Source organism: Sylvia atricapilla, chromosome 16, assembly GCF_009819655.1.
Source record: "Sylvia atricapilla isolate bSylAtr1 chromosome 16, bSylAtr1.pri, whole genome shotgun sequence".
In the NCBI taxonomy this organism is placed as follows: domain Eukaryota; kingdom Metazoa; phylum Chordata; class Aves; order Passeriformes; family Sylviidae; genus Sylvia; species Sylvia atricapilla.
The window spans coordinates 7,991,427-8,005,762 of NC_089155.1; the positions used below are offsets into that span (position 1 = coordinate 7,991,427).

The 14,336-nt window shown below is 49.5% G+C and overlaps 2 protein-coding genes across 2 annotated transcripts in view; both read left to right on the top strand.

The window, feature by feature from the left end:
* The window catches only part of RTEL1 (regulator of telomere elongation helicase 1), a 46,607-nt gene extending 43,746 nt beyond the window's left edge, over nt 1-2,861 (top strand). The window contains exon 36 of the mRNA XM_066330786.1: nt 1,355-2,861. Coding sequence (XP_066186883.1) covers nt 1,355-1,429 — 75 coding nt within the window. The 3' untranslated portion in view covers nt 1,430-2,861. The remainder of the gene's footprint in view (nt 1-1,354) is intronic.
* A 4,165-nt stretch (nt 2,862-7,026) lies between these two features.
* TNFRSF6B (TNF receptor superfamily member 6b) lies at nt 7,027-14,031 on the top strand. The gene is made up of 5 exons (XM_066330787.1): nt 7,027-7,071; nt 7,503-7,579; nt 8,074-8,452; nt 10,623-10,817; nt 13,091-14,031. The coding sequence occupies exons 2-5, from the start codon at nt 7,538-7,540 to the stop codon at nt 13,366-13,368; spliced, it is 894 nt and encodes a 297-aa protein (XP_066186884.1). The 5' UTR covers nt 7,027-7,071; nt 7,503-7,537; the 3' UTR covers nt 13,369-14,031.
* Nucleotides 14,032-14,336: the final 305 nt, after the last annotated feature.

The following is a 14,336-nucleotide window of genomic DNA, read 5'->3' on the forward strand; positions in this document are numbered from 1 at the left end:
TTCTTGCAATGGCTCCCCCCCCTGCCAGAGGTTAGATGGGATACTGGGGAGGAATTGTTCCGTGTGAGGGTGGGGAGGCCCTGGCACAGGTTGTCCAGAGAAGCTGTGGCTGCCCCATCCCTGAAAGTGTCCAAGGCCAGGTTGGATGGGGCTTGGAGCACCCTGGGATAGTGGAAGGTGTCCCTGCCCATGGCATGGGTATGGAATGAGATGAATGTTAATGTCCCTTCCAACTCAAACCACTCTATAATTCTAATGATGAATTTCCACACTGCAGGGAAGGCTGTGCAGTGCCACTGATGTAGCTGACCATCTTTTTAGGCCTCCTGAACTGGCAATCTCCTCCCAGAGATTACTTAAAAAAAAACTATCTCCATTTTGAAATAAAGAGACCAGTTTTACCAGTTATTTGCAAGCTATGAGAAGAACAGTTGGGATTCATCTGCAAGACAAATGACTTTAAAGTTGATGATTAGTGAAGAAGTAAACTGAAACCTGAGAGGAGAAATGATGCCTCATGTGTCTTCATGTCTTGTGCTGCTAATGAGAAAGGTGTGGGATGCTATGAAGAAATAAATATACTTGGTTCCCCTACAAAACTCTTGGTAATGACCACACATGTTATCCATGTCCGGGTATGCCCAGGAGACATTTCCTAGTCATCTGTGCCAGGAGTTCAGGGAACTCATCAGCCCCTTGACAGGATTTTACTCAGAAGTGCAACTGTACTTCACAAGAGGTCTTGCAGCTCCACGTTTCCTCGTTCCTGTATTTCAGTCCTCCAGATGTGTCATAGCTGGGACAGGTGCTGTAAAGGCAGGTGCCACTTTGCATGGTGCCACAAAGCCTCTCTCCCTTTTTTTACTACCAAAGAATAATTGACTGTGTGGCAACAGTGAGGTTGCAAACAGCGGATATGATCTCAGGGACTGACATGTGGCTGCTGTGGCTTGTAGTTCATATTGGACAAAATGTGGTAGAGATATTTAATATCAGAGATTCACAGACTGGTTTGGGTTGGAAGAGACATTATGGCTTATCTTCTCCCACTCCCTGCCATGGGCAGGGACACCTTCCACTAGACCAGGCTGCCCCAAGCCCCATGCAACCTGGCCTTGAACACTTCCAGGGCTAGGGCAGCCACAGATTCTCTGGGCAACCTGTGCCAGAGCCTCTCAGCAGCCTTTGAGTAAAGAATTTCTTCCTAAAATTTTATCTAATGCTTTCCTGTTTCAGTTTAAAGCCATTGCCCCTTATCCTGTCACTATTTGCCCACATGAAAGCTCCCTCCATTTATGGCATTTGCTCCACAATAAATACATTCGCCGTGTGTTTTGTTTGTTGATTTCTACAGGTGGTGAAGAAGTGCCCCAAGTGCCTCAGTGATGTGAAGAGGAAGCGATTAGTCCAAGTTTTCTTCTGGTCCTGATCCCACCTGCAGAAAGGGCAGGAAGCCCTTTGTGCCAGCAGAAGGCAGTGGCTGTGCTCTGGCTCTTGCTGAGCAGGAGCAGGAGGGAAGTTCCTTTAAATCCCTGTAAGCATTGTCTCTGGATTACAAGCTGAGCTCCAGCACAGGTTGTTTTCTGACAAAACTGATCAAGCCTGAAAGGTCTCACTGCAGGAGACAAAGCAGAACTTTGTTAGAACTAAGAAAGTTAATTTTTTACTTACTTTATCCTCTGAATTCTCCTGTGGCTACTCTTAGGCTGAAATTTTATATCCTGGAGGCAGCTGTCATTTATAAGCCCTTCAGGTAATACCAGATCATGGAAAAACCCCAGGAATGCTCCCACAATGGAACTGAGCTGGCTAAGGAGGCCATCCCTACCCCACTGGTGTTCCTGGAAGAGGTGATTCACATTCAGTACTTGGGGTTTGTCAGCAGTCACTGTTTCCAGTAGCAGAAGATACTGAAAAGGTCATTTTCTACAGACAAATTCCACTGGTGGATGGTGAGCAGAAGCTCCCTCTCATCTGCTGTGTGCCCCAAAGCCTGATTCTATCATCCACCATGGTGGGATTTTTTTTGAACATGCTTCTAAGAAGGCTTTATTCTTTACTCAGTGCTGGTACTTCCATGTGCCTGTAGTAGCTGATTTGCTTTCCAAGAAGAAGGAATTAATGTTTTTAAACTTTTAAATTAATCAAGTTAGATGGGTTAAAAAAAAATTCCTTAATACTTCCACTCTCTGCGAGTAGTGGGTATAAGTGGTTAACCTAAAAAATTGTATCAATTTTAAATCTTCTGTAGCTGCTGTAAAATAGAGTGTAAAATAAAACCACTTTGTCTAAATTTGGTTTGGTTTAAAAAATAAAGGAATTAAAAAAAACCAAAAACAACAAACCAACCAAACAAAAAAACTCCAGATATAAAAACATTGGATATTGAGTCCTAATGGCCCTGGTAGGAGCAAGTGGGAAGGTTGTACCCTGTAGGTAATTTTTATATCAATAGACTTTGGGAAATTTTATGTTACTAAATTTTCTTTTTCTTAATGAAATTTAAAGGTCAGCCGCATGTTAACAAAGTCTCCTATTTCCCCTGGTTGTAGAATTCAAACCCAGTGTCACTTCAAATCTCAGAGTTGTGGCAGTGAAATGGGAACTTTTGAACTTTATTAACAATTAAAATAACAAAGGCTTTGGCAGGAATTGAGGTAGTTCTGGGCTATCACATATTTTGTCATGTTTAAATTTGTGGATGAATGTTACCTTCTAGCCATGTATCTATTCAGCAAAGCAAGAATAAATAATGCAGATAAAGTTCTGGATGTTTCAAATATAAGTGATAGAAATGACAGAAAAATGTTGTGTAAATACAAGTGTGTTGTAGAAATAAACAGAAGGATATTTGGAGTGAGGCTGGCAGCAGTAAAATGGCATTTATTGGTGGGTAGTTCAGTGCCTGCTCTGCTGGGAGGGTCTCTCGCAGGAAAGCTGCAGCTGACTGCTCTTGCCGCTGGAGGGAAACCACAGCACAGCCATGAGCGCCCTCGGGGTGGTGGCACCACGGCTCTGGTCGGGTTTGCTGATGGAAATTATCTGCCCTGGGCTGCAAAACTGCTGCCAGATCCAACAAGACAAAAGGAAATATTTTAAAATTATTGTGGGGTTTGAATTGCCTCACACGCTTGGGAAGGGGTTGGCAGGGACAAATATTGTGATGCTGTTTTTTCCCCTCAGGTAAAGTAGTTTTGAAGTTGGGCTTTTTACTGGAGTTGTTTTAGTCTGAAGACTGTTCTAACTTGGTGATGCTCTGTTCTGGGGGCAGAGAAACAATGATAAGAATATCTCAGTGCCTTCAAGAGATTCACAGAATGGTTGGGGGTGGAAGGGACCTCTGGAGATCACCCAGTCCAACCCCCCTGCCAAGGCAGAGTCACCTGGAGCAGGGGACACAGGAATGCAGAGCAGGTGGGTTTGGAATGTCCACAGAAGGAGACCCCACACCTTCCCTGGACAGCTGTTCCAGTGCTCTGCCACCCTCTGTGGAAAGCTCTTCCCCATGTTGAGGTGAAACTTCTTGAATTTTAGATTATGGCTGTTGTTCCTTGTCTTGTTGCTGAGCACCATAAAAAGTCTGGCATTCCTTGGAGATATTCGTGTGCATTGATGAGATCCCCTCTCAGGCTTCTCCAGACTAACCAGGCTCAGCTCCTGCAGTGTCTCCTCATCAGAGAAGCTCCAGGCCCTTCATCACCTCTGTGGCCTCCGCTGGATCCCCTGCAGTAGCTCCTTTCTTACACTGAGGAGAAAACTTGCTGAGGGTACTTTCTATCCCTTCATCCAGGACATTCTATCCCTTTGTCCAGTGAACTCCTTCTCTTCATCTCTGACTCTTCAGCAGAGGGATTACATCTGAAGAGGTTTGCAGTCACTGTCCTTCATTAGCTGAACCCACCCAGACAAGCTCTGAAACACCCCAGTGTCCCATCAGTAGATCTGCCAGTGCAGATGGGTTTGGTTTGGGGTGAGTTTGGGTTTGATGATGATTTCTGCTGCGGTGGGAATTGCACTGCAGTGGATCTGGGAATCAATCCCTGCTGTCAGTGGCTGGGGCAGGACAGACAGATGCTAACAGCTACTGGAGATGGGAGAACTGGATGAGCTTTGGGTCCCTCTCAACCCAAACCATTCTGTGATTCCATGAGACCTTGAAGAAGAGGGTCCCCAGCACTCGGGACTGTTCTGTCATCTGGAAGCTGGTCGAATTTACAAGAAGGAAAGACAGCAACAGTTAATTACTTATAAGGAACAGAAAGTGAAAAAACCGTTTCAGAAAAATCTGTATTGCTTTAGGTGCTTAGAGGAACTGATGCAAATTATTTACTGCTTGGGGGGGACAGAAACTTATTTTGGACACTCCTTGCTGATTTTCAGAAAGAAATGACACATGGCTTACAGATCATGAAGGAAGTAGGTACTAATTTTTTGATTGCCCCTGCCTTGCAGTGCTATGACTAGACCTTGTCATAGTTTTTAGTGGTGTGTCATTGAACAAACCTTTCCTGCTATTCCCCCCCCACCCCCCCCCATCCCAAACAGCTGAAAGGACTCACAAAAGAGATCAAAAGCAGCAAAGTAAAATGTTTAATCAGGAAAAATATGAACTGTCTTTGGCTGGCAAAGTGGTTTCTGACGGGAAGCGAGGGATTTCTTTGCTTTACAGAATTTTCTATGAATATAACAAGAAACCTTATTTTGCAAGAGCAGTTTCGGAAGGTGGTGCTGTTGGACACCCCGGAGCGTGAAACTATGCCCTGTATAGTGAAAGGGAAATGAAGCCATGTAATATGATGCTGAATTCCTTTTCTATGCTACCTCCACTGGTCAGAGTCACTACTGAGTTGTGTTGCTGCTTTCCGGTAATCAGGTGCTGACCCATGAACCCATTCTGGGAGGTTTGTTGGACCAACAAACAGAGGGAAAAAGATTGTTTGAACATCATTGTTCTGCCACACTCTGTTTGAGTCTGGGGAAGTTGTCTGAGGAAGCCCTTTCCGTCCCATTAACGTGATGTTTCACTCTCTAGGAGCATCCATCTGACACATTTTTGTCGTTATTAAATTCGCAACAAAAACTAATTGTTGATGAGGCATAGCAGTGCAGCGAGCAGCTGCTGATTCGGAGTTTCCTGGTTCACTGTGTCCATCCCAGCAGGGGCATGGCTGAGACACAGGGACTGCCACAGGCGCCATTCAGGATGTAACCTGCTATTGTTTCATACATCTTGTGGGTTCCATGTGAAATCCAGGGATGGAAAACTGAAAATGCGTTTCTGCCTGTGGAGAAGGAAACACCCTGCAGCTCCCGGGTGGTCAAGCCTCAGGCAGAGGGATCCCACTGAAACTCTCCAGCTGGGTGAGCCCAGAGCAGGACTTTCTGCTGGATCTAATCTAGTGGGAAGTTTCACCCATAAAACATCAAGAGGCTGTTCCTCACTGCCAGCACAGGGCTGAGAGATTAGCTGGTTAATTAATGAAATGATGCACACTGATGAATCAAATACCAGCAGTCCTTGGCTCAGGGATTATGTCAAAATTAGTTGCAAATCATCAGGATTACTTTGGACAGCTACAAGGGATCGAGATAAACAAGGAGTAAAATGAAAAAACTGCTGTGGAGTGGCCTGTGAAAATCACCTGTTCTGTGTAAAGTGCAAATAAACACAGCCCTGACCCTGCTGGACTGTAGTACTGACCCTCCTTGGCTCCTGTAGGAATCAGAGGATTTTTTTTTTAACCAAGGTGGGTAGAAATTGATCTTACTGGAAGGAGCTTTGGATTCCTCCTGATCATTGGGGAAAGTTTCCTTCTCCTTCTAGGCAGTGGAGAACTGGGTTTGATTTTCTTGGTGAATGGTGTGTTTAGCTCTTGTAGGTCTGATCTTTAAGAGTGTTCAGAATAAAGTCCATGCGATTCTCCATCTGCAGCCCCAGTGGCTGAGAGCTGGAGGTGAGAGGCAGAAGGCAGATGCAGAATTGTTAATTCTCTGTAGTGGTCTGCAAGAGGAGCTGGGTGGTGACTCCTGAGGGGAAAAACTTCCATGTCCTCTCAGGTCCTCACTGTGGTTCCCTCGTGCTTGCAGAGACTCGCATTTGCTTTTTGAGCATTTGCTCTGGTTTTGACTGTTCACCAATGTCTGTTCAGAGGGAATCCGGTGAGACAGAGCAGGACAAAGTGCAGGGGTCTCGTGTCATGAAGCAGTCTGCCAGGGTTGTAGCTGCAAGGCCGAGTTCAGTTTTCCTTTGAATCCTTGGGATCCAAGACTTACAACACTGTCACCTGTCAGGGATTTCTGACCTCCTTAGCTCCTGGATGTTGTGCCACGAAAGGTATCTGTGTTTAGCGTTCCAGTTGGAGTTGGTGTCATCCTGGGTGCCCCTGAAAGGAGAAGGTTGAAGCTCGGGGCCGGCGTTAGGAATGCAGTGGCCAAGCACTGACGGTCGGGGCTGTTTTGGCAGGGTGGGTGCCCTGGGAGGACGCGGGTGTGGGATGGGGTCTGCCCCTGGGCAGAGCCGAGGGATGTTTCCCATGGCGCCGGTTCACAGCCGGAATCGGCCCCTCGGGGATGCCTGTGACGGGGCAAACTGTGCCCTCACAGCGAGAGACAACTGCTGTTACTGGGAAGTTATTCGGCGTTTACAGCCGGGGGACAGAACGTTCGCAGGGGAATTTCCCTGCCTCTTCCCTCGCCAAAAAACAAATTCCTCACCAACCCCTTGTAAAACCTACGAAGCTTTGAAAAACTGTGCGAATCCCGCTCGCTTCCTTTCTCCACACAGGTAAACGAACTTCAGTGCTCTGAAAGCTTCACTTTTCGAGGCAAAGGCAGAAATGAGAGCGAAAGCGGCGCTCGGGTGAGGGAGGGCGCCGGGACGCGGAGGCGGGGCCGGAGCCGCCGCAGAGGGGGATCGGGAAGGGCTCAGGGGCCGGGATGGAGTGACGGGGGCCGGGATGGAGCAGCGATGTCACCTCCCCTTGCCCAAGAGGGTCTTTCCCGGGGCCGGTCTATAAAGGCGCTGCCGGCCGCGGGGAGCGGCGCGGCGCGGAGGTGCGAGGCGGAGGGGCGGTGAGCGGAGCCGGTCCCGGAGGATGGGATGGGGAGGGAAGGGGAGGGAAGGGAGACCTTGGCTGCTTCCCCACCAGCTCCTGCTCCCTCTCGGCTGCGGCGGGCAGGGGTGACTTCCCTCCCCCGGGCGATTCCTGGACGTGTCTGGTGCTGCAGGTTTGCTCGGGAGTGCCCAGAGCCTCCCACCCCCAAGCCGCTATAAGGCTCCGCTCCGTCCCTGCGCTGGGGGGAGCCGGCATCTCCCTCGAGAAAGGGCTGACTCGGAGGAAAGCAGGCGAGGAAACTCAGTCTTTCCCAACAGCCCTTCCCTATCAGCCCTTCTCAATCTCCCCCTGTTTTAACGCTGGCTGATTGTGTTGAAGCTGCTGCTGTAGAGAGGAGTTCCAGCCCAGCCAGCAGCAGCCCCTGAAGAACCTTCTTTGTTTCCCCAGGTTTCTGATCACGGCGCTCAGAAGCCCTCGGTGCGATGCCATCCTGCCACGTGCTCAGTTTGAGGCATCCGTCCAAGGTAATAGAGCTTCTGCTTGTCAGGCTGGGCACGTGGGCTTCGAAAAGGAAAGAGAGGATAAACAAGCTCCGGGATTCAAGTCCTATCCTGAGCATCTGGGTTTCCAAAGGGTGTTAAAGATCCTAGGGAGCATGCTCTGTATCTGCTAGTTTGGAAAACTTCCTTTCTGTTTCTAGATTTGCTAAGGTGTCTTACTGCATACGGTGGGGAATTGAATGGGGAGAAAGAGAGGAATGTGTTGGATCTCCTTCGAGTTCTGAATGAGGAAAACTGGGTTCTGAAGGCATCACAAATGAGTTTGGGAAGGATGCTCTGTCACTTGGGATGGCAGAGGAGGGCAGCAGCTGGTCCTTGGGCAGGGAACAGAATAGGGAGGGAGAAGAATTTCTTGTATCTACAACAATAACAAGTTCTGTAACAGCAGCAGCCGCGTTTGTTGCTCCCGCGTCTGCCTGAGGATGAGCTCAGGGCTCTTTGCGCTGTCTTTGCCCTAGTGGATGTTTCCCCCTCTCCTCCTTTTGCTGGCTGAACTCGCCTGCGACGCCCAGCCCACGTACCAGTGGAAGGATGCTGTGACAAGCCAGAGGATCACATGCCAGCAGTGCCCGCCGGGGACCTTCGTGGCACAGCACTGCTCCAAGGACACACCCACGCTGTGCGACCCCTGCCCGGATCTGCACTACACTCGCTACTGGAACTACCTGGAGAAGTGCCGCTACTGCAACGTCATCTGCGGGGAGAAGCAGGTGGAGGTGCAGCAGTGCAATGCCACGCACAACCGCGCCTGCCAGTGCCAGGAGGGCTACTACTCGAACATGGAGTTCTGCATCAGGCACTCCGAGTGCCCGCCGGGCTCTGGGGTTGTGAAGCCGGGTAAGTACCCAGACGGGAACTGTGCATCCTCACAAGGCTCTTGACATGCCCCCAGAATCTCCCCTGGAGATAAAAATCCAGGACAAATGCAGCAGCCAAATACAGCAGTCAGTGCTTGCCCGTAGCCTGACTGACTCTCTTTTAGCTCTGGTACTGGCACAGTGCCATCCTTGCCGGCACACTCCTGCTTCTTTGCCAAGGAGGAATTTGGTTGGGTTTTCCCCCAGCTATCACTTTGAAGGCCTTTGAAATCCCCAGCAGCACACTTCGATGGAATGTGTAAATCCCAGTTACCTCCCTCACCTGCCACAACAGGCACAGCGAGGCTGTGACTTGGCCATCCCTGGAGCAGCCACCAGCCCTGTCCCACAGGCAGATAGGAAGGTGGAAGCTGTACCTGATCCATCATCTGCTCCCTTCTCCTTGCATAGACAGCCCGGGAGATGGGAATGCTGATTATCTGGGCTGCAAAAGGTGGCTGATGATGTAAGGGAGGAGCTGGTAAATATGCATAGCTCTGAGGCTGTGTTTTGTGGTTTTTCATTGAGCAGTTTGGAGAGGTTGTGTTGAAAACACACAGTGGACACACAGCCACGTTCCAAATCCACAAAACCAGCTTTGTGTTGACTCCAGAGTCTGAGACTCCACCTCCTTGTGTGATCTATGTCCCAAGATATTTTAGGGAATTTATTTTCCTGTTGTTCCTCCAGAACAGATTTCTCTGGTCCTTTAGTTGCTACAAATGCATGTAAACTCAGCAATCACTGAGGACCAGCCTCTGCCTGGAAACCACAGCAGGGGACAGCAAACCAGTGTGGGCAGCACCAGCAAAACCAGCAGCATCTTGCTTCACTTTGAAGAGGGGAGGCTTTTGAAATATGGAGGCTTTTGAGGCATGGAGTCTTTTGGACTCCTTCCATGTGTGGCATGGAAGAGCTCCACGCTCACCAGCCAGAGGGAAAATCTCTGTTGTCTTCAGCTACTGTTTATGACTGAGATTTGGGGCTTAATTTTCTATAGGACGTGACAAAATGCAGTAACAGCAAAGGGGAAGAAGGTCTTCCAGCATTACAGGGAAGCACTTTGAAATGAAACATTAAATTTGTCTGGAGGTTTGGCTTTAGGATTGAGGAGCCATGCAAGCAAGCTGGGTATTTGAGAAGCTGGTGGTTTTGTTTGTTTCTTTGTTTGTTTGGGGAGGTTTTTTGGTTTGTTTTTGTTTTTGTGGTTTTTTTGCAAATGTCTTTTTGTGTAGTGAGGATTGCACTCCAGCCCAGCCATCTGAATACCACAGCAAGGACTGAGTGTCCAGTGTGGTGGGCAGAGCCCTGGACCTGCCAGTGCTGGTGTCTGGATAGGTAGAGTTTGGTGGTGTTGGGTTTGGATGAGGGCTTTGATCCATGTGCAATTACCCTGGGCAAACCAACTTCTTTGGGATTTCCCATTTGCAAGTAGAGGCTCAGATGTTGGGGGTTATGGCTGGGCCTTACAATCACAGAATGGTCTGGGTTGGGAGTGACCCGAAGGATCAGACTTCTGGGAAAGCCTAAAGGTGGCAACAACTTAGAAATTGCTTGTAATTTGATTTGTGAAAAGGAGATTAAAAGGGTGAGGAATCTCCTGCCCCCAGAGCCCTCCCCTCTGTTCCCAGGGAACAGGAAAGTTGCTTGGTGTAATCCTGCCTGTGTGCCATCATCCGTGTGACACAAGGGAAGTGCTGGCCCAAGGCCAGGGGGAGCAGTGACAGTGCAGCCAAGGACAGCTGAACTCTCACCTCCAGAGACTTTTACTTTCACTTGGTCGGGAGCCTGTGGCTCTGGGAAGAAGGGTTCTGGGAACTGAAGGGCTGGTTTGGCAGCTCAGCCACCAACCTGGCTGCTGCCTCCTGCCTGGGAGGTGGCCTTTTCATAGTAGATGAGATGTCCTCTCGTTGTCCTCTCATCTCTGTGGGCCGCTGACAATTTATCAGCCCAGGCTTGGGAGAAGGCTGGGGGAAGCACTGCTGTTTGCCCTACATGAGGATGTGCAATTCCAAAGGGAGATGCTGGCAGTGATCACTTCCAAAACATCACCCTCATGCTCAAATGGTGTCTGGCATCATCCCCAGCTGCTGCCTCTGCTCCTGTGCTGGCTTGTCGCCTGACAGTCCTCTTGTCTTCCCCATGCACAGGAACCCCCTTTGAGGACACCCAGTGCCATGACTGCCCCCAGGGCTTCTTCTCCTCCAACTCCAGCACCAACCCATGCCAGCCACACCAGGACTGTGAGCAGCAGGGGAAGGTGACCAACGTGCAGGGCAACAAGTACCACGACACCCTCTGCACGTCCTGCAGGCTGGGGAAAGGCAACAGCACACAGGGATCAGGTGAGCCATGGGCACAGGGTGCCAGGACTGATGCTGTCAGGGCGAGGGCAAACTTCCTTTTGACTTTCTCCTACTTAGATGCAAAATGAGGTGAAAGGCTTGTAAAAGCAGGAGTGATCCATAATTAATAATAATTATGGATAAAATAGTATGTCTCCCTTTCATCTCCTTCCAGTGTCAGTCCCTAGAACAAGGGCAGGGTGCTGGGCTTAAGCAACAGTCACTGTGCAATGAGAAGAAAGAGATGACAGTGAAATCCTGCTGGATCTTACCAGGGACAACTCGAGTGCTGGGACAGTGTTTTGGCATTAGAGGCACCCAGCTTGGCTGCTGGCATGGCTCCTGCCCTCCCTTTTCCTGGGTTCACCTGTTTTCCAGAAGCTTTTGTGGCAGCCACAGCCTGGTCTCGTGCAGGTTGAGTGGAGCAGAGCCCAAGGTTCATTGGAGCTGAGTGTGGGGTGGATTTTGACCTTTCAGGTGTAATCACATCACCGTGATGGTGCTGTGCCATGGCAGAGGTGGAAGCTTGGACAGGAGCAGCCAATGGGCACAGATCTGAGAATCCCCAAATCCCAGGTTGGAAGGGACCTCAAGGACCAACTGGTTCAACCTTTCTTGGCAAAAGAACATGGGAGAGGTGCAGGGCAGAGAAAAAGGCTCTGTTCCAAGGGTGCTTTGTGCCATGCTCCATCCCCGTTAGGGGGTGAGAAAGGGACTGAAAAACCATCTCAAGGGCCTCCAAACCCATCCCAAGGGCCTGATGCCAGTTGAGGTGAGGCTGGAAGCTGCTTGGAACCACCTCCTCCCCCCTGAGGATCCAGACATGGGAAATGAATTTCATGTGACCAGTCTGAATGGCAGGGTACCTTCACCCTTAAGCATCCAAAAATATAGTCAGTCATAAAGCCATAGAACAGCCCGGGCTGGGAGGGACTTTGACAATGTATCTGGTCCAACATTTCATGGGAAAATTAGCCTGGATGAGATGCCATGTCCTGAAAAACTGAAAAGGAATGGGGACCTCACCACATCCAGGGGAGGTTGTTCTGGTGTGAAAAGATGTCATTCTTTCATCAGGATGAAGCTTTAATAAAACTCACTCACAGGGTGGTCAGGAACTGGAACAGGCACCCCAGGGAAGTGATCATGGCCAAAGCTGTCAGGCATGTTGTAGGGGTTTTGGGTGGTCTGTGCAGAGCTAGGACTTGGACTCAATGAACCTTGTGGGTTCCTTCCAACTCAGGACATCCGTGACTCTAAAAGGTTTTCCTCTGTGGTGAGGGAAAGTGGAGGCTTCCCCTCCAACAGCTCTCGCCTTTCCATCCTCTCCTGGCACCACCAGTGCAGACATTTCTCCTTACAAAGCCTGACTCACCGTGAGTTCCCTGCCAGAAGCGTGATCCTGACACGGAGATTGGAAAGCTCCGTCACCAGTGGGATGCAGTCCCAGGGTGGGGGACAGCCAGGTCAGAGCAGTGTCAGCAGCACGTGCGTCAGGCACCGGCCCCTGCATCCAGACCAGCCCTTTGCAGATATTTATAGACAGAGGACGCCCCAGCAATGGAACTGAAGCAGGTTTTTTTAGCTCCAGTTTATGATTCCTCTCATAAGGCACAAGGGACCTGCTCATCATCAACCCGAGCCTGCTGGAGAGGCTGAGCCTGAGCAGTGGAGCACAACTCATTCCACTATAATCAGTGAAACTTTCAAGTTTGCAATGGCATGAAACTGGGCTAATCTCTCCCTGATTGAGTAATCCTTTAGCCTTGGCCTCTTCAAATTTCTTTCTGTTTTCATTCCTTATGCTGGATGCACTCCAGCAGTTTCACCAGCTGGGATCAGATTTGTCCCATTCCAGTACCCTGACTGGGGCTGTGCTTAGGGCTGGTCCTGTTAAAAAATTTACAAATTTGCGTGGGAAAACAGAAACTTTCAGGAAAAACAATGTGTAAATACTTACTGCAATTACTTCAGATTTGTCTGGACTTTTCCTCTATTCCCTGATGGGGAGGAGCATGGAATAGACACATTGACTTTCTTCAGAACTTTTACACTTGGTTTTCCAACTGCCCCCTGTAGGGTGCATCACTGATAGGAAGTTCAGCCTTCCACTAGACCAGGTTGTTCCAAGGCCCATCCAACCTGGCCTTGAACACTTCCAGCCCTGGGGCATTCACCACCTCCCTGGGCAGATGTCCCACAGAGAGCCTTGGCAGGGCTGTGCCCTGCTCCCCCGTGCCCCTTTAACCTCCAGGCTGTTTTTCCCCCATCAGCTGCAGAAGATGACGAATGCGAACAAGCCATGATAGACTTTGTGGTGTACCAGAACATCCCCGTGAAGAAGCTGAAGCGCCTGCAGCAGATCCTGGAGCGCACGCCGAGGAAGCAGGCACGATGGACCAGGGCAGCCATCCAGGAGAAATTCCGGGCTTTCCTCATTCACAGGAAGGAGGAGAACTCTGAAGTCACCAAGGAGCTGCTGGACGCGCTGCGCATGGTTAAGCTCCACTCCATTGAGGAGAAGGTCCGTGAGCGCTTCCAGCTGTCCTGAGACCATGAACTGGACTTTTTGGGTGCTCTTTGTTTGTTTTTTATCTTCTGAGGCTTCATTAATTTATTCATCTTTCCAAACATAACTTGAAAAGCAGTGTGAGAGATGAACAATGGAGTGGCACGGTGCCATGGCAGCTGTGTCACTCCAGACGGGATGGGATGAGATGGGATGGGATGGGATGGGATGGGATGGGATGGGATGGGATGGGATGGGATGGGATGGGATGGGATAGAATGTGTGAGCAGCAGCATCCCCTTGCCAGTGGCCGGGGCAGCTCCTGGGAGCTCACCAGGTGTTGGCAACTGATTTTCCAGCCCTCAGCAAGAGTCAGTGTTTTATCAGAAGAAACACCTGCATCCAGGGTCATTATTTCTGGGGAAGAACATGGTCCCCTTTATAGAAAACTGTTTGGCTTTGTTTTAAACTGTGTAAGTTTGGGTTTGCTAGGGGTTTTGGTTATTTAACAGTATTTCCCACAGAGGATTTGCTTGTGGTTTTTTGTCATGCTTTTGTTTGAGAAGTGAGTTTGCTACTGAGGCACAGGAAAGGGGAGGATGCCTCAAATTCACTGGTACAGCTGGCTTGAAATTTATTTCTTAACTACCTGTTTTTATACCATGTGTGAAAGATGTTTTCTAATGAAAGAAACCAAAGAAGTTATTTTATGGTACAACTCTCTGTCACCAGAGTCCTTTCCTAGTCTCCCTTGGAGGTGGTGTTGGGAATCCCAAACCATTGTATCTGACCCTGCTTACCCTTGTCTGTTTTTCCCATGTTCTTTTCCACACGTTGGTATCCCTGCCCAGGACAGGCATTGGAACAAGATGATCTTGAAGATCCCTTCCAACCCAAACCATTCTGGGATTCTGTGATCACACACCCTCAGCCCCCCGCTGTCCCCATGAGCCACAGTGAGGCTCTGTGCCAGGATGCAAACAGTTTGCACTGGGATTTATGGCCAGGGT